Genomic DNA, 20,951 nt, shown 5'->3' with positions numbered 1-20,951 from the left:
GCCTGTTCCTCCAGCACCCCATCTCCTCACTTCAAGTTTTAACTATTCATATCACCACTGAGACTCTGGGTTCTATAATTGCTAATTTGTATTATTATAATATTTATTAAAGGATTTCACAAATCCCCATCCAGTGCTTTCCATGTAGGAGTCTTTTTGGGCAATAACTCATTTTTGAACACTGAATAATTATTAATTAATTGAAGACAGCGCCGAGTGACTTTAGTTCCCTGACCCTTGTCTCTCCCTAATGACTTTTATAAAACAATTGATCTTTTTCAACACACGTCATTAGTGTCTCCATCATTTATTCTGAAGTTATCCCATAACTGCAGACTTTTTCATGCTGACTTCACTGACCTATAGAATGAGTTATACGCATTCATGTATACATGTGCAATCCAACATTCTTCATTCTTATGGTGTATGTGCCATATGGTGCATGTTTGAGTAATTATTTGTGTTGATGATCCTCACAGCTAAAGTGCAAAATGCTAAACCAACCAAATGTTGCATGAGACCTCAAAGATGAAAATGAAAAAGAGACACTAAAGATGCTTCAATAGTATTTTTAATAATTAGTTAAACTTGTTTCTCAAAATAGTACTAAATCTTCAGTTATCAATTTAAAAATTACAAGTAAAAAGAGAAGACTCAAAAAAGATCTGCTAACATTTAATCCCATGTTCACCAGTGTTCATTTGAGTATGGATTAAGTATAGATTATGTTAGAATTTTACTAATTGTCACTGTTGTTTTTGTAAAAAGCATATTATAGTATATTTTGTAAAGTCCTTAATAATTGTGTAGTACTTTCAGTTAGCGAACAGTTTCACTGCTGAAAATAAACATGTAGGTGTGTTGCATTAACACACTCTTCTGACAATAATTTGCACAAGATGGTAAAATCTAAATTAAAAAAAATTATAGAACAATAACGGGTAGGTTCAGGGGTTGAGTTTTATGGTTACATTTAGGTTTGAATTATATGCTCTACATTTTTGCCATTTTATTCGAATTCTCATGACACTGTGTTAGCTATGTGTGTGTTAGCGTTTTCTGCGCTCCAATGTGATCCAGATGCCTTGCTCTGGTCGCAGTACCAGTTCGCCCAGTGGCCGGAGTTCCTCCCTCTTCTGACAAGCCACTATGTTAAAGTAGCGCAGGATATAAGCCAGAATAACCTTCTCCTCCATTATAGCAAACCGCTGACCTGAACACAAATAAACATAAAACTGTGTTATTCATTTATTTATTTATTAAATGTGGAAAGCTCGTATAACACATCACTCAAAAGTATGATGTTTGTGTGTAGGTCTCACCGATACAGTTGCGAAGACCGGCAGAGAAAGGAATGTAGGCATAAGGATGTCGACCAACGCAATTCTCTGGCAGAAAGCGCTCAGGACGGAACTCTTCAGGATCAGGGAAGAAGCGTGGGTCACGGTGAAGGGCATACGTTATGACGATGGCATTTGCTCCTTTAGGGACTTTATAGCCATCTACAGAAGGCATATCACACACACACACACACACACACACACGTTGTGTTTTCATGGGGATTTTCCATAGCAATAATGATTTTATTCTGTACAAACTGTATATTCCATCCCCTTACAGTAACCCTACCCCTAAACCTAACCATCCCAGAAAACTTTCTGCATTTTTACATTTTCAAAAAACATCACTTAGTATGATTTATAAGCCATTTTCCTCATGGGGACCAAAAAAATGTCTCCTCAAGGACAAGGATTTTGGATATTGCAGTGGGGACATTTTGTCCCCATAATTTAGTGTTTACCACACACACATACATATTATGTCAGATGTCCATCCTTATAGTTTCTTAAAGGAATATCTTAAAAAAGGGCATGAAAATTCATAAATAATGACAATATAATTATAATGATATTAATGTTGCTTAAAACGTGTATGCTGTTATTTTCTTTAGTGGAAAGCTTCATTCAACATAACTTTCGTCTCCTTCTTATTACATCTCTTTTCTGACGTGTTCACTTACATGAGATCACAGCAATAGCAAACCACAACAATCCAATCAATTCCAGATGGACAAAATCAAGTCCCGCACTACAGTTTATCTTGTTCGAGAAGCCGTTTCACTCTGATATATGCCACAATAGGGAAGAAAAGATTATCGCAACTTCCATTTCATGCTGGATTTATTTTATTAACTGATATACTATATAATAGACAGCAAAATGGGCACAAAAAAAGATACTAAACAGTGTAAATTAATGAAATACCTCATTACTCAATGCATCATGCATGCATGACTTAAAGAATCGATGAATATGTAAGAAGACTAATAAAAGGAACTCACTGATCTGTGTATCCTCGCAGATGGTTCGGGCAAAAAATGGAACAGAGGGGAAGAGACGCAGAGACTCCTTTATCACACACTCCAGATAACGCAGTTTCTTCAGATCCTCTGTGTTAACAGGCCTCTCAGACTCACCTGACACACACACATTGCAAAATTATTATTAATGAGTTCCACGCTGTTTCAGGCTCTTTTACCTCACAACCAGTTTCAACTGTTCTAGGAGTTTAACTGCATAATATGAACCACAAGTGGGCGTAACACACCAAAAACCTCAAATAGTTCTTGTTGTGCCTTTCTTTGGACGTCTGGATGGGAACCTAACAAGTGTATGGCCCAGTTCATGGCAGCCGCTGTAGTGTCATGACCCTACAAAATGTTGCAAAAATACTAATTTCAATCAAGAAATCAGGATATAACAGCACTCTAACATGAACTTATTGTAACAGTTCCTGCCTCAAACATAAAGGTGTCCACTTCCTCCTGGATATCTTTGTGAGTTAACTTTTTCCCATCCTCATCTGTTGTTTTCAACAGCATGTCCAAGAAAGCCCGTCTTTTCTTCATCCCTTGATCTGATTCACTGTCGGACTCAATGTAGGTGATGTACTCTGCCCTCTCATAAATCACCTGGGTCAGAAAGAAAAACACAGGTGATCAGAACGAAGCCTTGACCAGAATGAATGTGGAGAGATATCACATACACACTCACACTCTCTGTGAAGGAGTGAAGGATCTTCACACTGCGGTTGTGTTCTCTGCCTTCGCCAAAATAGTTATACACAAAGTCAGGCCAGTACCAGGGCATCCTCTGGCGCCTGGTGATGATGTCACTCATTCTGCACCAATGAGAAAAAAACACTGCTTTGAGGGTCTTTCTAATATAACGGTGAAGAGAGCAGAGATGTATAAAGTACTAGAGACACATACTTGAGTAAAAGTACAAGTTCCTTATCAAAAAAGTGACTTGAGTAGAAGTTGAAGTGCACTTTAAGCACCACACTTAAGTAGAAGTACTAAAGTATTCAACATTTTTTGTACTTAAGTATTGCAAGTAGTTTATTTTAAAATGTACTACTCAAGTACTGAAAGTAAAAGTACAAGTATTGTGTTATGTAGTTATTAAAGAAAGTAGTAATTTTATTATTTCAAATGATTAAGCTAAAGGACAATCACAATGTTGGTAGGTAATAAATGTATTTTAAAACACTTACCTGTACACACTGCGCACATACTCAGAGTCATAGTTGCTCTGTGCATAGATCTTCTTTCCCATGGCAGTCTCTGAAATGCAAATAAGATCTGTTTTGAAATTTGACACTTGCTCCACATCCTCAAACAAACTACTTCATATTGTCATCAGCACTAAAAACTAAAACCCCTGTAAAAACACACAAAAATGTATGTCAATGAGTTGTGTCTAGAGATTATAACATCAGTACAATATTTGTAAATGATCAATTAGCATACAGTTAGAATTGGTGGTATAGTTCTATTCTGCTCAAGAACTCTCCTTAGAGTAAACAGAACAGAATAAACATAAATGTAGCGCAGATATAATTTTAATATGCAACATAATTTGAGAAATTAGTCTGATTCAAAGGGGAATCAGAAGGGCAAATCCTGACTGGAGGAGAGGAGGAGCTGGGGATGGAGAAGGGTAATTAGCTCCTGAGTAATGCGATAAGCTGCTGATAATACTGATGGACCTTATAGATGCTTTGATAGGTGTCGTATTCCTATAGGTAGACGTGGATTAGCCAGAACTAATGCTACTCTTCATATCAGTACCTTAGTCATTTAAATGTCAGTGTCCTGGTAGCGTGACACTTGCAGCCCTTTTTTATTTTCCTATTACATATTTGAGTAATTGTCATAAATTATGTATCATTCGAAACCTTACTTGAAATTCATGAAATTTGAACTTGACATGAACTTGAAACTGGACATTGCATTACCACAAAAACTGTACTTTTTTTAGCGGCCTCAATTTTTATGCGTCCTCTATCAACTACCAATTTGAAACACACTTTGGTTAGAAATTACTTTGACTTTTGATTTTCTAGCAATTTTAGAGTCCAAATTATTTTGTAAAATATATATTTTGTTTTACAGCAAACTTGAAGTGCTTTCACTTCTGCATTGATCTGTTGACACAACCATGAATTACAGCGATTAAGTTCTATGCTCAAAAAGGGGGTGACGGTTAACAGGTTAATGTTAAAGTGTAAACTTGCAGAGGATAAATTGCATTCAGAAAATCACACAAACCACAGATGATGTCAAGGGCGCAGAGGGTGATGTGGTTAAAGCAGTTGAAAGGCCCTTTTCCAGCTTGCTTCTCTAGTTTCTCTACGAGCACCTCCGCCTGCTCATTCATCACCTCCAGGAACTCCGTTAGTATAGAGAAATGAAATGTGGGAGTCAGCATCTTACGTCTGCGTCTCCACTTATCCCCAGTACTAATAGAAGGAAAAATATAATGCAGATATCCTCAGTGTATATATTTCATTATGAATTCATTCACTAATTATTTGCAATGGGATAATAAGATGTTTACTCTTATTAAGTTAGTAAACAGTTTACCTAGTGAGCAGTCCTGTTCCCAGCCAGGGGTGCAGAAATTTGTATGCATAGGCCTTGTCCATGTGAACAGGGTTGTTCAGCAATGTCTGTATAGATTTGCCAAGAGCAACATATAAAACAGAAAAGTGAGGACTTGTAAAACTCTCTTTGTAATAAATCGAATTTGCATGAGTGTTACCACTAGGGTTTTGAGTATTCATGTCTGCAATGTAAACATTTATAAAAATTAAGCAACATTTTAATTTCCTATCAGTTTTAATGCACTTTTTATTTGACAATTAGGTTTCCTAAAGACTGTGTCAGACTAGTTTCACAATCTTGTCTTGTTTCACTAGTGTGAGCCATCCTGTTGCTGATATGTATGTATGTCTTTGGTACACAGTGAATCTTGCACTATTTACACTTCACATTGGACTTTGATACTCTACTGAAAATTCTCTTTGAATATTCTCTTCTAATCTTTAACACCGTATGTATGTACATAGATAACATACATATATTATCATTTTCTGATATTTAATGCATATTTTCAACTTTGTTGTGCCGTCAGATTTGTTCACCAAGGTTATCTTCATTGTCAAACATTCACTCTTATTGTGAAATATTCAAAGACCCTGATCATAACAAGTGAGTGTGTGTGTGTCTTTCTGACATGCAAGTGTGTAAAATACCTCAATAGTCTCAGCATGGTATAAGATGAGAAATGGGACAGGTCCAATCCATAATTTAAGCAGAGGAGAATTCCGGAATTCATTTGTGTAGCCAACCAACTGACAAAAGAAATCTGAAAGAGAGTTTTCAACTTTTGTGTTTTAATGCATTTCAAGGGTTACTTTATGTCAAGTGCAATTGGTGTTGTTGACAGTAACCTGGACATGAACTTTTATGTTAAATTTAACGGAGACTGGAGGTAGTTGTCACATATTCTGGAAAATATATTATTCAACTATAAGGTTTGTGTAAGTAAAATTATTGCACAAACACTTATGCAAAATATTTTATAGAATAAAAATGTGACATCTAGTCCCATGTTTACTTTTAAAATATGGTGAAGGAAACTGTACATTTTAGGCGTTTATAACTTTGTTTCTTTTATGTTTTTTCCCCATTATTGAGAATCAGGAGATTTGAGAATAAACCTCCTCTTAATCTCAAGAACAACATTTTTAGATAATCAATTTGTACTTTCTCATCAGGAATATTTTTGAATTGGGCAAATTATTAATTTGCCACAAACATGACCTGCCTGAACTGAAAGGGAATGAAGTTTTTTTTATTTTATAAATACAATACTCTTGTCTTTCAATTATTCATATGTCATAGGACTGCATTAGTAAGTACAAAAATTAGAAAAGAAAAGGAATTAGCATATTACAGTGCATTAGTTGACGTATCATATTAATTACCCATTTGATTGTTTTCATCCTCTTATAATTTACTTTGAAATATTATCATATATTATATATTTACTTTTACTGACTAGAATATATCAGATTAAAGTAAACGACCTAAAGATACTGGGGGGAAAGGGAAATGGGCCGATATAAAGCTCCTCTTACCTCCCGCGTTCGATTTTAACTGCAGCGCGTTCCCAATGAATGGATATGTGTTTCCAATGCTCGGGATGGGCTTCAGCTCTTTCCAGTTGTGCAGGTAGTTTTTCAGCAGCTGGTAGGTGATATATGTCAAGAGAATAACGCATACTGCCGCAGCCACAAACCCAAAAGTATATACGCCGGCAAACACGACCATCTTGACAGCGAGACAGACGGCGAGTCTTCTGTATCTCTATCAGCTCTCCAGTGAATTTACCGGACTTTGGATCATCCTGACAATAATTTCACAAGCGCTGTTACAACCCACTGAAATTACCAAAGAATTGCAGAAACATTCAAAATTGAAATGTAGGCTACTCTGAAATTGTGAAATTAAGGTTGATGTGTAGGCTATATGTTGGCATTTGGAAAATTCCCCATGAGAATTATTGGAAGGTCTAGGCTACAATGTATAGGCTATGTTTGGACATGTATTATAGAAGCAGGGTTCGTTGAGTTCATATTTCAGTCGAACCTCACCAGATTTAATTTGTAAGCAGGCTGAGAACAACCTTTTCAGGAGATCAGTCTGCTTGTTTGGTGTGCACCATGGTTCGGATGGCAGCGGTCATACATTCGAATGAACCGCACTAACAGGGCAACCAGAGTTAATTTTGATCGAACAAAACGTCTCGGGTTATGACTGTAACCCTTGTTCCCCGAGAAGGGAACGAGACACTGCGTCGTCGAGTGACGACACTCTGGGAACGCCCACAGCGTTACGCATCTGAAGTATGAATGAAATCAAGCCAATCTGATTGGTGGTGCGTCGTGACATAGTAGATGACGGCATACCCGGAAGATACAAAAAGGAAGCTGATGCAAACACACACTAGCTCTTTTGCGATGAAGCAAGCGCTCTAGCCTTGATAGGTGTGGCGACGAGACGCAGTGTCTCGTTCCCTTCTCGGGGAACAAGGGTTATTGTCATAACCCGAGACGTTCCCCTTCGAGGGAACTCGCACTGCGTCGTCGAGTGATGACACTCTGGGAACGTTAATACCCACTAGGCCACACCGAAATCACCCCACGTCCCAGTGTGAAGCTGGAAACCCAGGCACACTTAAGACGCAAGAACTCGAGCACCAGGCGTCACTGGGAGGTGCAGACTGTAAAAACGTATGAAGGTGTGCGGGGTGGCCCACCCGGCTGCCTCGCATACCTCTTGAAGCGAGACGCCAGAAAGGAGGGCCACTGAGGAAGCCATGCTCCTGGTGGAATGGGCCCTCACGGCCATGGGTGAAGGCAAATTGCGCACCCTATAAGCCGTGGCTATAGCCTGGACAATCCAATTACTGATCGTCTGCGTTGACGCAGGCAGTCCCTTCTTGGGTGAGCCAAAGCACACCAACAATTGGTCTGACCTTCTCCAATGGGAAGACTTCTCCAAATAAATACTCAGCGCTCTGACCGGGCAGAGCAGATGAAGTCTCCCCTCTTCCGCCGTCAGGTGGGGAGGGGGATGGAAAGCCTGAAGAACCAGAGACCGGGCTCCCTGAGATGGAACCTTAGGACTGTAGCCCGGTCTAGGGTGAAGGATGGCCCTCACTCTGCCGGGGGCAAACTCCATGCAGGTTGGCGTGACCGCCAAGGCCTGGAGATCTCCCACTCTCCTCAGAGAGGTAATGGCGAGGAGAAGGCCACCTTCAAGGTCAGGTTCTTAGGCTCAGCCAGCTCCAGTAGCTCGAAGGGGGCCTCAGCCAGCCCTTCAAGAACCACCGCCAGGTCCCAGGTTGGGACTCTGGAGCGAGCCGCAGGCCTCATCCTCCGAGCCCCACGGAGGAACTGTACAACCAGGTGGTGCTTCCCCAAGGGTCCATCACCTAGAGGTGCATGGAAAGCCCCAAGGGCAGCCACGTACACCTTCAGGGTGGACGGGGTAAGACCAGAGGAGAAGCAATCTTGGAGGAACTCCAGCACTGAAGCCACTGGGCAGTTAACTGGATCCACCTCACGCTCTCTACACCAAGTGGAGAATAGGTTCCACTTGAGGCTGTACAGTCTCCTGGTAGAAGGAGCCCTGGAGCTGAGTAAGGTCTCGACCACCTCTGCTGACAGGCCCGCCTCTAGGTACCGAGCCCCCTCAGGGGCCAGACCCAGAGGCTCCATAACTCTGGCCGGGGGTGAAATATTGTGCCCCCTGCCTGAGAGAGCAGATCCCTCCTCAGAGGGATCCGCCACGGAGAGCCGTCTAGCAGAGCTATGATGACCGAGAACCATACTCGAGTGGGCCACCGGGGTGCTACTAAGAGCAGGCTGATGCCCTCCCGGCGGACCCGCTCCAAAACTCCCGGGAGCAGAGCGATCGGGGGAAATGCGTACAGACGTAGCCTCGGCCACGTCTGCATCATGGCGTCCAGCCCTAACGGAGCTGGATGCCTGAGAGAAAACCACAGTGGACAGTGGGACGTCTCTCGAGACGCAAACAGGTCCACTTCCACTGGGCCGAATCTCTCGCACATGGCCTCCACCACCTCTGGGTGGAGTCGCCACTCCCCGGGCCTCAGCCCCTGCCTCGACAGGATGTCTGCTCCCTGATTTTGGTCCCCGGGAATGTACATCGCCCTGAGAGACGATAACTTCCCCTGGGACCACAGGAGGATTTGATGCGCCAGTCTGCATAGAGGGCGCGACCTCAAACCCCCCTGGTGATTGAGATACGTGACAACCGAGGTGTTGTCTGAGCGTATCAGGACATGGTGGCCGCGGAGATCCGGGTAAAAACTCCTCAGAGCTTTGTAGACCGCCAGCATCTCCAGGCAGTTGATGTGCCATGAAGAATGCCGGGTCTCCCACAGACCTCTCGCAAAGCGGCCGTCCATGCCCGCGCCCCAGCCAGTGAGGGAAGCATCTGTTGAAGCGGCTCTCCGGCAACATGATGCTCCCAGCACTGGTCCTTGGGACAGGAACCAAGGTTTCCGCCATATAATGAGGGAACGAAGGCATTTGCGCGTTACCCTGATCATATGAAATGGATTTCCCCTCGGGGAAAACCCCTTGGCCCTCAGCCACCACTGTAGGGGTCTCATGTGCAGCAGGTCAAAAGGTATCACCTTGGACGCTGCTGCCATGAGCCCCAGCAGTCTCTGAAACTGCTTCACAGTAAGGCTGCGGCCTGGCTTCACTCAGGAGACCATCACCAGTATGGACTCCACGCGTGCGGGAGACATTTGTGCCCGCATCGACATGGAGTCCCATACAACCCCCAGGAACGTAGTCCGCTTGGAGGGCGTCAACACGCTCTTTTTCGTGTTGAGTCTCAGCCCCAAGCATCTGATGTGGGCCAGAACGACATCTCGATGCCGAACCGCCACCGCGAGGGGAGAGTGCCAGGCCGAAGGGAAGAACCCGATATTGGTACGCTTCGCCCCCGAAAGCGAACCTCAGGAACTTCCTGTGACATGGAAGGATGGAAATATGGAAGTATGCGTCCTTTAGATCCATCGTGACGAACCAGTCCTCGGACTGGATCTGACTCACGATGGCTGGAATTATGAGCATCTTGAACCTGAATCTCCTCAGAGACCGATTCAAGAGCCTGAGATCTATTATCGGACGCAACCCACCATCCTTCTTTGGAACTACGAAGTACCGGTTGTAGAACCCGGACTCCCTGTCTGCCAGAGGGACCCCTTCTATGGCCTCCTTGGCTAACAGGGCTTGTACTTCTTGTTCCATAACCCAAACCTGCTCTGGGCCGACCACAGTCCGAACCACCCCGTTGAACTTTGGGGGAGGAGAACCGAACTGAAGTCTGTAACCCAGCTCTACAGTCTGCAGGACCCACGTAGACACACTCGGAAGGCATGACCATGCGCCGAGATAATCTACTAAGGGAACCAGCCTCTCGAAGCTGGCCTCGGGTGTCAACAGAAACTTGTCCCGACCCCCCTGAAGCGGCTAACCAGCAGGGAGCAGTCGAGAACGATTTTCGGTGGGCGCACACGTTCGCTGCCCAGTCGCAAGTCCTATTGGAGGCGACGAAGGCGGCGTGTGTGCGCGGGAAATCAGTGAGGCCCAAAGCGTCTTTGACGGCGGGAACACAGCACTGATTTCCCGAGAGCTCCTGGGGGAAAACGACCTCGGTCGCTCATACCCGGGAGAGGGGGCTGGCTAGCAAGGGCCTCATCTAAGGGAGCAGCTCGACAGGGCCGCAACACTAGGGCGGACACTGTGCCTAGAAACCGCCTGAAACTGATGTGTCCCGCAGGCCACCAGGCGGCGAGAACGACATCAACTTCAGGAGAGCTCCCTCTTAGATGAATATCCAGACAAGTCAAACACGCTTGGGTGACAGACCGATTAAAGTATCTAACTTATCAAAGTCAGATAACATGACACTTAATTCCTCAGAATTAAATGCCATCATAATCACCCAACCCGTGCAACCTAGTCTGAATAATAGGCTGAATAAAAAATACATCTAACTCCTCACGTTAGATAATACTTTAATTTAATTCCTCAGAATTAAATGCAGCCATAATATGGTCTGAATGATAGGCTGAATATCTAACTCCTCAAAGTCAGATCAAATTTTATTTAATTCCTCAGAATTAAATGCAGCCCTAATCATCAGACAATACTGTTTTATTGTATTTATATGGCTCGTAACCACACGTTGCCTCAGCAACGTGGCTCGAGCCGTTATAATTCAATTGGCTTTCATCCCTCTGGAAAAAAAGCCAAACAGGCGCGAGGCTGAAACACCCGAAAGGCGCACGGCAGTACGCGTCGAGATATTTCTCAATGAAAAACGGCCAGCACCCTTAGGCGCTGACCGCATGCCTCGCACCCAACACATTTCACCGTATCACGTTGTATCACTTTACTAGCAGACTCGAACCTACGTGCTGCCCTTTTTTCTGTTGGTTTTTTTTGGCAACGCGAGATTGAATCTTGCACTAGGAAATGGTGAGCCTCGATACGGAGCACGTCTAATTCCTCAGAATCAGACAGCTCACGCATCGGGTCCTCCAACCCGGGGGAAGAAGCCGCAGCGCGGGCTTCCACACGGGGAAGGAGAACAATGGAACTGTCACCAGGGAAGGAGAAGATGCCTTTCAGCACTCTCAAGTTCCCCTGACAGCCCATCTGCGAGTCCCATGATTGATCAACCGTGCTGTCTTTTTTTTTTTTTTTGACAGACACGGGACCAGCCACGGTGTTCGCGAGCCCTGCTTGTGAACAACGTTGGTAGACAAACAACATCAAATAAGACTGACAAAACACAGAGCGCTTCGCTGAAGAGCAAAAAAGCAAGTGTGTGTTTGCATCAGCTTCCTTTTTGTATCTTCCGGGTATGCCGCCATCTACTACGTCACGACGCACCACCAATCAGATTGGCTTGATTTCATTCATACTTCAGATGCGTAACGCTGTGGGCATTCCCAGAGTGTCGTCACTCGACGACGCAGTGCGAGTTCCCTCGAAGGGGAACCTGATAAGTTCGTAAATTAAAGAGAACCAGATTACTAGTCTCTCTCCATTATGGATCTTTCCCCTTGTTTTACTTTTTATAAGAAACATATGGACACTTAAAGGCACACCATGTAATCTTCGCCGCTAGAGGTCACATATTCAAAACAATAATTTTAAAAAAACTTGATACTGTGAAGGAGCCGGAAATTATGGGATTTATTTTATTCTAATGAATTAGCTGCAAGTAACAGCTATGTTTAATGCTAAATTACTCATACTCGTCACTTTATTTGTCAAATTAAATGGTGGGGTAACACAGTGCAGTTTTACATGTTCAAAACAATCATACTAAAAGTAACAAAGTACCCAGAGCATTTGCAAAAAGGCTGACTTACTATTTACAGTATGTATAATAACACATACTGTATTTAGTTACAGACTTATTCACCAGACTTGTTAAACAGTATTATAAATGTCACACTGTTAATACTTTTAATTTCTCCTCTTTTCCAAAACTCTTGGGTCATTTTATTCACCCGTACATTTATATTTCTTGTTGTAATCTTTGACAGAACCTGCTTGCAAACAGATTTCTGCTGGATTTAAACATTGTTGGAAACATTTGGGATAATGTAAGTACACAAATGAACAAAAAATATAACTGTGCTTGTGGTTTTTGGATATTTTAATGCAAACATCGTACATATTGTTCATTTATTAAATATATTTTTTTATTTAACAAATTATAAATATGTGTTTTATATAATACTTGTACTATAGGCTACAATATATCTGGGAGTAAAATTCACTTTTGAAAAGGTACGTTCACGCCATGTCGTAATTACTGCAACAATTTTAAACTTTAGTCTTCTCATGCTTGTAGAACTTATAATTACAATGTGTAAACTCGAGTCCCCTTTCGTTCAGTCACTACGACGTAACGTTAGTTCTACCAGAAAGACTCGGGAGATAGAATGATGAATGAAGCATACATTTATTAACAGCCCAGCAAGCATAATCAAGTTTTGGCATAGGCCCCGTCCATAATTTGTGATCCGAGGGTAGCGGATCAGCATATCCCTGCCTGAAGATGAAGGCAGGGGCGCAGCCGACCCCCCTTTGGAGGTATGGACGGAACCATCCTGGTGGTGGTGGGGAGGGTGGAGGTTGTTGTCGCATCGGCATCTGCGAACTCAAACATGTGTAAGTACGACCTTTATACAGAAAATATGAAGACGTGATTGGATAGAGATGAAATTAATAAGTGACGAAGTGATTAAGTCTTCCTGGCAGAACTTAAGCTGAAGCTTCCATTGACTAACGAATGGGGGTTTCGCTTAGAAGCCAATCATCTTTGAGAATTTAACAACGCCCAATGGCAGTGCCAATGCCTTTGGCATGCAGAATTTGCATGCGTAACTCCAACCCACCGTGTGGGTATATAAGGAAGTACGCTGGTAACATCACATTATGTTTCTGCTTTGGAGCCAAGAGCATCTCTTCACTCCTGTAAGCCTGAATTCTGAAGTCCTCTCTTCAGTCTTCGAGACGAGCGGTTCTCCAGGGTGTTGGTGTGACAGCGCATTCCAGCGATCTCACATTGCCTGCCTGCTGATCTGTGAAGTGATCTGCAACAGATCACTTTGTTTTCACTATGTTTTCCCTGGGTGCTTCGGCACTCTGCAGAGCTTTCCTCTCACAAAAAGAGCTTGCGCGTGGCACGTCTTTTTCAAGATGGTTCGCCCATGCACTTCCGGGTGCGATCGATCTCCGTTGCTGTCTATGGGCACATTCACTGCCCGACGTGTTTGGGCTTCAGCACGTTCGGGCAGTGTTTGTGGATGTGTCATGTTCCCACTGTGGGAAAGTGACCATCGCGATGTCGCGGTCGAGACTCAGTGATCTCCGTGAGGACAGAGAGTCCCCTCTGCCACACCCCAATCTACCGTCTCAGAGAGAGGTGGTACTTTGGCTGGTGGCCAGGGTGACCTAAGGGCGGTGTCGTGGTATGAAGAACCCCGACGATCATTTCTCGGGCCACGCCCCCCTCTCGCACATCGCTTCCCGCGAGTGCTGGACTGAAGCGGCGGGACCGTCTCTGACGCCCCGTTCGTTTCGTTCACATTCCAATCTCAAGGTGGGCTAGAGTCCTTTGGGGATGACGATTAGGCTGTGCTCTGCCTTCGGGCGTGCCAGCGCTGCCGGATCCGACCTAGAGTTGACAGCCATGTTATCTCGGGCAGCCGCAAGCCTCGGGCTGGTGTGGAACTCTGCCCTGGCCTCCTCCACCTCCTCTGCCCTCGATGGGGCCGCGGCCAAGGGTACACTGGGGTCCCCCCACTGTTGAACACTCTGTTGCACACTACGGTGTCCACGGAGGGCTTCGACGTGGTGTGGCTATCCTAAGCGACCCCCCCAAAGCCTATGGTCTCGTCTACTTCGGTGGCGTGGTCCTGCAGAGCTACGGGGCAGGCCGCCGCCCCTTTGCACATACACGAGGGTGGAGCCGACCCGGGGCTCTTCAATGAGCTGCATGCTGCCACTGATCCCGCCCTCTGGGCGGTGAAGGTGGCCACACGCTCCCTGGGTCGGGCGATGTCCACAGCTGTGGTCCGGGAGAAACACCTGGCCTTACCTGGTGATATGGGGGAGGTTGAGCGAGCCCGCCTCCTCAACTCGCCATATATCCCAGACTGGCCTCTTCGGTGGTGCGGCTGAGAACTGCGCCCAGCGGTTCTCGGCCGCCCGAAAGCCGCGTACTGCCCCGGCGACCAGCTGCTGCACCCAGCCACCGGCTCAGTCGCCTCAGTCCGCTCGCCGCCGAGAGCGCCCTCACCCCTCCCGCCCGGCCCCAGCAGCAGCCTTCACCTGGGCCACGCCGTGGAGGACGTTGCAGGATGACGCCCAGTCCGCTCCACAGCCTGACTAAACGCCAGGCTGAAGGTGGACAACTCAGAGATGGGTTCCAATTCTTTCCAGGGGATGGTAGCAGGGCCTCTCCTTCCCCCGGTGGAGGGCCGGCGGAAAATCCTTCCGCTGCTGGTCCCCGGGCTCCTCTCCGAGCAGACCCCAGTGGAACGTGCGTCCTTCCCTGGTCTCCTCTGTCAGGACGCAGCTGCTGACTGTGCCCCCACCGGGACGCTACGTCTCCCACGTCTGGGCCAGTCACACTGCCTCGCTGCCCCACCCGGGGTACGTCTGTGGTCCGAATGACCCCGCTGGTGCAGTTCCTGGGAGCCTGGCTACAGCTTCCGGGACTGTCCGCTGGGTCGCGAAGACCATCAGGCTCGGCTACGCGATTCAGTTCGCACAGGCTCCTCCCTGCTTCCGGGGAGCCCGCTCATCATGGTGGCCTATTGCCCCAGTCATGCGTGCGGAGGTTGCCACCCTACTGGCAAAGGGTGCGATCGAGCCTGTCCCTCCAGCCGAAATGAAGTCCAGCTTCCCCAGCCCTTACTTCATTGTACCCTAGAAAACCGGTGGGTTACGGCCAATCCTGCATCTGCCCGTCTTGAACCGATCCCTGTTGGCGGCAAACGCCTTCTCGAATGTGTTCGTCCAGTAGATTGGTTTTCAGCGGTCGACCTGAAGGACACCTACTTCCATGTCTCCATCCTACCTTGACACAGAACGTTCCTACAGTTTGCTTTCGAGGGGTGGGCATATCAGTACACGGTCCTCCCATTCGGGCTAGCTCTGTCCCCTCGCGTCTTCACGAAGATTGTCAAGGCAGCCCTTGTGCAACTCAGGCAGCACGGGGTTCGCATCCTGAACTACCTCGTCGACTGGCTCATAATGAGTCAAATTCAGGTGTGCGAACACAGAGACCTAGTGCTCCAGCAATTAGCCCGTCAACTGGGAGAAGAGCAAACTTTCCCCCGTGCAGAGGATCTCTTTTCTCGGTATGGATATCGACTCGCTCGCCATGTGCGCGCAGCTTACGAGCGAGCGCGCACAGTCTCTGCTGACTTCCCTCCGTCAAATTGAGAGCAAGAGTGCGGTTCCACTGAAACTGTTTCAGAGGCTCCTGGGGCATATCGCATCTGCAGCCGCAGTGACGCTGCTCGGATTGCTTCATATGAGACCGCTTCAGCATTGGCTTCGCGATCGAGTCCCGAGATGGGCATGGTGGTCTGACACGCTCCAGGTCCTAGTAACTCGGGCCTGCCTTCAGACAGGCTTGCTTTCTACAGGCTGGTGTTCCCTTAGCACGAGTTTCCAGGCATGTTGTTGTGTCAATATATGCCTCCGCCACGGGTTGTGGTGCCATGTGCAATGGACATGCTGCCGCGGGCTCCTGGACAGGACCCCAGCACCGCCAGCACTCAATTGCCTCGAGTTGCTGCCAGTACGGTTCGCCCTGCACCGCTTCCGAGCATTGCTAAGGGTCAACACGTACTAGTCCAGTCAGACAACACGGCCACAGTAGCGTACATCAACCACCAGGGCGGTCTGCGCTCCCGCCGTATGCCTCAACTCGTCCGCCATCTAGTTCTATGGAGTCAGAAGCATCTGAGGTCCCTTCGTGCTGTCCATATCCCAGGAGAAATAAAACCGTGCAGCCGACGAGCTCTCACGGTCTCAGCCACTTCCTGGAGAATGGAGACTCCATCCCCAGACGGTCCAGCTGATTTGGGAACAGTTCGGCGACGCACAGGTAGATCTGTTTGCCTCCCACGACTCTTCCCATTGCAGCCTGTTCTATTCCCTGAACGAGGGCATGCTCGGCACGGATGAACTGGCGCGGGGCCTGCGCAAATAGACGTTCCCCCAGTGAGCCTTCTCGCACGAGTCCTGTGCAAGATCAGGGAGGACAAGGAGTAGGTAATTTTGGTCACCCCATATTGGCACGGCCAGACCTGGTTCTTGGAACTCTTACTCCTTGCGACAGCCCCTCCCTGGCCTATCCCTCTGAGGAAGGACCTCCTCACTCAGAGACGGGGCACCCTCTGGCACCCGCGTCCCGAACTCTGGAACCTCCACATGTGGCTCCTGGACGGGACGCGGCAGGGTTGAGTACCCTACCACCTCCGGAGGTGGCTACCTTCACTTCCACTAGGGCAGAGTCCAATGAACTAGGCGTGCCTATGCGTTGAAGTGGAACCTCGTCGTCACCTGGTATTCTTCCCGCCAAGAAGACCCCTGGAAATGCCCGATCGGGTCCATGCTCTCAGAAGGGTTGGAACGAAGGCTGTCTCCTTCCACCCTCAAGGTGTACGTGGCCGCTATATCAGCCTACCACGACCTTGTTGAGAACAAACAGGAAAGTCAGCACAACCTGGTCATCAGGTTCCTGAGGGGAGCGAGGAGACTGACTCCTCCTCGCCCTCCCCTCGTACCCTCTTGGGACCTCTCAGTAGTCTTAGATGCTCTGCAGAGGCCCCCCTTCAATGAAGACAGCGATCCTGACCGCACTGGCCTCCATCAAGAGGGTAGGGCAGTGGCGGCTGGTCAATAGAGGGCGCTGGGGCGCCGCCCCCATCAAAATTCCAGAAATATACATGTATACAAAAATGATATAAAAATGAAATAAAAATAAAATAGTTTACTCATACGACGTGACTCATACTTTGATCGGTTAACTAATATGTTCTTCAATATGTTTCATGCGGTTTCATGGGTGAGGGACGCCGGACAAATGGATGTCTATCTGAGTACAAAAATATACGGACAGCATGTGACCTGAAGCTGGTCTTTAATTGGTTTTTAAAGATCCTCCTCCGGACGCAGGTCGCTGTGTCCCTGGCGAATCAGAATTGGATGCGTGTTATTTTATCCAATCTGATTGGTTCTCGTCACCTGTCATTCAACTTTCCGCTCTTGGCCACTAAAGCGAAAGTGCGCAGGCGACACAGTCACTCCGACTCCGCCAAAACCTTGTTATGATGATAACTTTCGTAGAGATGGCAGCAGTTAAACCAAATTCTTTCACAAGGCGTTCGTTGGAAGATCCCGAACCGGACCAACACGATTTACAAATCCAGCAGCAGCCAGTGACAGGACGTAGCTGCACTCGGAGCTTCACGCGCTTGTTATGAGAAAAGTAGGTGGCTGGCTGGATGTTTTGTTAGCAATGCCCTTTATTGCTTTCCCTGTCTTTTATTTCAAAGTGTCGGTACTGAAGTTTTGTGGACAACAACAGGGGTAAGAGACCTCAAATATCTAACTGAACAATGCAAACGTCATGACACTACTGAGATGACTGACTTTAAAGAGTCATTGAGAAATTTGCTGGCCAGAAAGAAAGGAGAGCCAAATTTAAGTTCAAATAGTCAACATGCTAGTCTGTTGTTGCTGTTTTTTGTTTGTTTTTCCTTTCCTCATTCAATTATATGTGGGAAATTAAAGTGTAAAAAGATAAAAGTGAAGACACTGTGCGGGTTATTTGTGTATTCTCTAAGTCCTCCCTACGGCATTTTGGCATATCTCCACCTGGAATATGCTTCCCAGTGTACCTTGGTATTCCTGTGATAAGTGGGAATCCTTCGTCCGTACTAGTCTTACGACAGGGTACTCGCACTTACACAGGGCACTGGAAGACAGCCGAGTGGCGTCTCTGTATTGCGACCCCCATTCATTAGTCACTAATGTTACGTCGTAGTGACTGAACGAAAGGGAACGTCTCGGTTACGTATGTAACCCTCATTCCCTGAGGAGGGAACGGAGACGTAACGTCCCTTTGCCACATCCGCTGTACTGCTGGAACGGCCGGGAGTTCAGTCTTGGCTCCGCAGCAGATAACATAATGCGATGTTGCCAGCGTACTTCCTTATATACCCACACGGTGGGGCGGAGTTACGCATGCAAATTCCGCATACCCATGGCATTGGCACTGCCATTGGCCGTTGTTAAATTCTTCAGATGATTGGCTTCTAAGCGAAACCCCCATTCATTAGTCACTAACGATACGTCTCCGTTCCCTCCTCAGGGAACGAGGGTTACATACGTAACCAAGATGTTACGAGTTGTACCACGTGGCCGCTGTACCACCTGACCAGTGCCGATTATTTAGAATACTATGAAATTAAGGATACAACAGGTGAATCCTTCGTAGCCTTGCCTACCCCAGAGTTCATTGCGTGCCAATGACAGGACTTTTTTTTTTGAGAGAGAGATTGTCGAATGAACACTTTTAAGGCGAGACACGGCAGGTGAAAACAATGTTTTTTCATTTAGTGGTCAGTTTTGAGATTTTGGGCCAGTTTGCTCCCTTAAAGGAACACTCCATTTTTTTTAAATAGGCTCATTTTCCATTTCCCCTAGAATTAAACAGTTAAGTTTTACCGTTTTCGAATCCATTCAGCCGATCTCTCGAATCCATTCAGCACTTTAAGCATAGCTTAGCATAGATCATTAGCTGCGTCCGAAATCGAATACTTCTCTTAGTAGTTATAGTATGCGAAAAACAGTATGCCAACAGAGTAGTATGTCTGAATTCATAGTATTCGAAAAACAGTAGGCGAAAAGTACCCGGATGACCTACTACTTCTGACGAGATTCTGAAGTGAGCATACGATGTACACTTTACTATCCCATGAGGCCACGGGAGACGATTTATGAATGGAGGTGATGGGACGCAACTGACGCTGGTAGGTCACATGATTATGACAAAATGGCGGGTGTAGTACGTCCGGATTACATTCATACTACATTCATTCATACTATATAGAACGTACTTTTTAAGGGTCGCGAAGTTCGTTCAAGTTCAAATGTAGTACCTACTCACATAGTATGCGATTTCGGACGCAGCCATTGAATCTGACTAGACCATTAGCATCTCACTCAAAAAATGACACGCGCCTGACAGTGTTTAGGGTAGCGACTGCTGTGGAGCGCGCAGACTCTGACTGACACTTCTTATCAACTAAATTAGTTTTTTACACTTTGTAATTTCTGTAAATAGTTGCTTTAGTTTTTCAGTAACTGTTTATCCATTATAATTAGCAGTTTATTGCAGGTTATTGCAGATTTATTTGAATGAAAAACTACTCTTTACAATTGCAAATGTTCTGAAATAAATGGCCTTTTTGAAAGGACGCCTAGACTTTTCTTGACATAAAAGCTTACAGAAGCTACATTACTGAGAGAATCATCCTCATATTTGAATCATGACATGGTTAGACATTCAGTTTTATATATTTTTTATAAATTATTTTCAGGCTCTTAACATTAAATTCTCATATTTTTTTTCCCTATAAGTAAAAAAAAAAAAGTGAGTCACTCATGTATATTTACATGTATATTACTCTGTTCCCATATTACTTTGAGTTATTATGACTCTTGGGTAGCAACATTTCAAGAACCTAGTTTAAAATAAGACCAGATTTATGAATATAGACCATAGGGTTTAAGAGCTGCAGACATTTTCATTTGGGTTTGTCGTTTTCAAAAAATTCTCAAAAATAGGGGTGCAGGTTAAGAGGTTAAAGGCCGTTTTCTCAAAATGAGTTGTTCCCTTACGAGAGTACTCTCGTATTGCGTTTTGCTAAAACGCTATGGGGGAATTCCTTTCCTCGAGATATTGAAGCAAATTTTTATCCAAAAATACCATGTACACGCAGTGCAGCTGCACAACTCTCAGCAGGAAGCAGCTGTGTGCTGATTGGCTGTGCCGCTGCAACTGCAGCAACCTATGGCGAGACTGTGGGGCGGGACGGACCAATCAGGTCCTTCTAAACTCCCGCCACAAGGGGCAACAGAATTTGCATAGCCAAGGGTATATAAGACCCTGTCTCGCAAGGTTAGTCAGATTAATTCTTCTTCAGCGACTTGCAATCGTTGAGCTCCAGATCGAAGCCCGCCGTCGACACGCACCCAGCGGAATTCCCTGCAGCCCTGAGGACGACGGATTCCAACCTGGTCTCCGCCTTCAGCCGCCTGCTGTTCCAGCTGCGCCATCCGGCGTTAAAATATCCTTTATACTATGTATATGTGTGTATATGATGTGTGCGTTGCTGCCAACGCCACTTCTAAGAGCTTCTAGCTCTCCACCTCTCTTCTCTCGTGTCCGC

At 46.0% G+C, this 20,951-nt stretch overlaps 1 protein-coding gene across 1 annotated transcript; it reads right to left on the bottom strand.

Moving 5' to 3' along the window:
* Positions 1-553: 553 nt before the first annotated feature.
* On the bottom strand, positions 554-7,000 carry cyp4v2a (cytochrome P450, family 4, subfamily V, member 2a). The gene is made up of 11 exons (XM_079811844.1): positions 6,487-7,000; positions 5,599-5,711; positions 4,928-5,013; positions 4,613-4,803; positions 3,556-3,625; positions 3,054-3,180; positions 2,798-2,971; positions 2,608-2,710; positions 2,342-2,476; positions 1,323-1,502; positions 554-1,213 (listed from the first exon to the last, which is right to left on the bottom strand). The coding sequence occupies exons 1-11, from the start codon at positions 6,677-6,679 to the stop codon at positions 1,050-1,052; spliced, it is 1,536 nt and encodes a 511-aa protein (XP_079667970.1). The 5' UTR covers positions 6,680-7,000; the 3' UTR covers positions 554-1,049.
* Positions 7,001-20,951: the final 13,951 nt, after the last annotated feature.

Source organism: Gobio gobio, assembly GCF_949357685.1.
Source record: "Gobio gobio genome assembly, chromosome: 3".
Classification (NCBI taxonomy): domain Eukaryota; kingdom Metazoa; phylum Chordata; class Actinopteri; order Cypriniformes; family Gobionidae; genus Gobio; species Gobio gobio.
Note: the sequence above shows the minus strand (reverse complement) of the source record. Positions and strands in the feature narration are given on the sequence as shown.

What these genes read in the sequence shown, in the direction of transcription:
- cyp4v2a (XM_079811844.1), bottom strand. Translation starts at nt 6,679, where the DNA reads ATGGTCGTGTTTGCCGGCGTATATACTTTTGGGTTTGTGGCTGCGGCA. An exon ending in GTTAAAATCGAACGCGGGAG is followed by an intron (nt 5,712 to 6,486) that starts GTAAGAGGAGCT and finishes ACTCTCTTTCAG; the next exon opens with ATTTCTTTTGTCAGTTGGTT. An exon ending in CTGCGAGGATACACAGATCA is followed by an intron (nt 1,503 to 2,341) that starts GTGAGTTCCTTT and finishes TGCCTTCTGTAG; the next exon opens with ATGGCTATAAAGTCCCTAAA.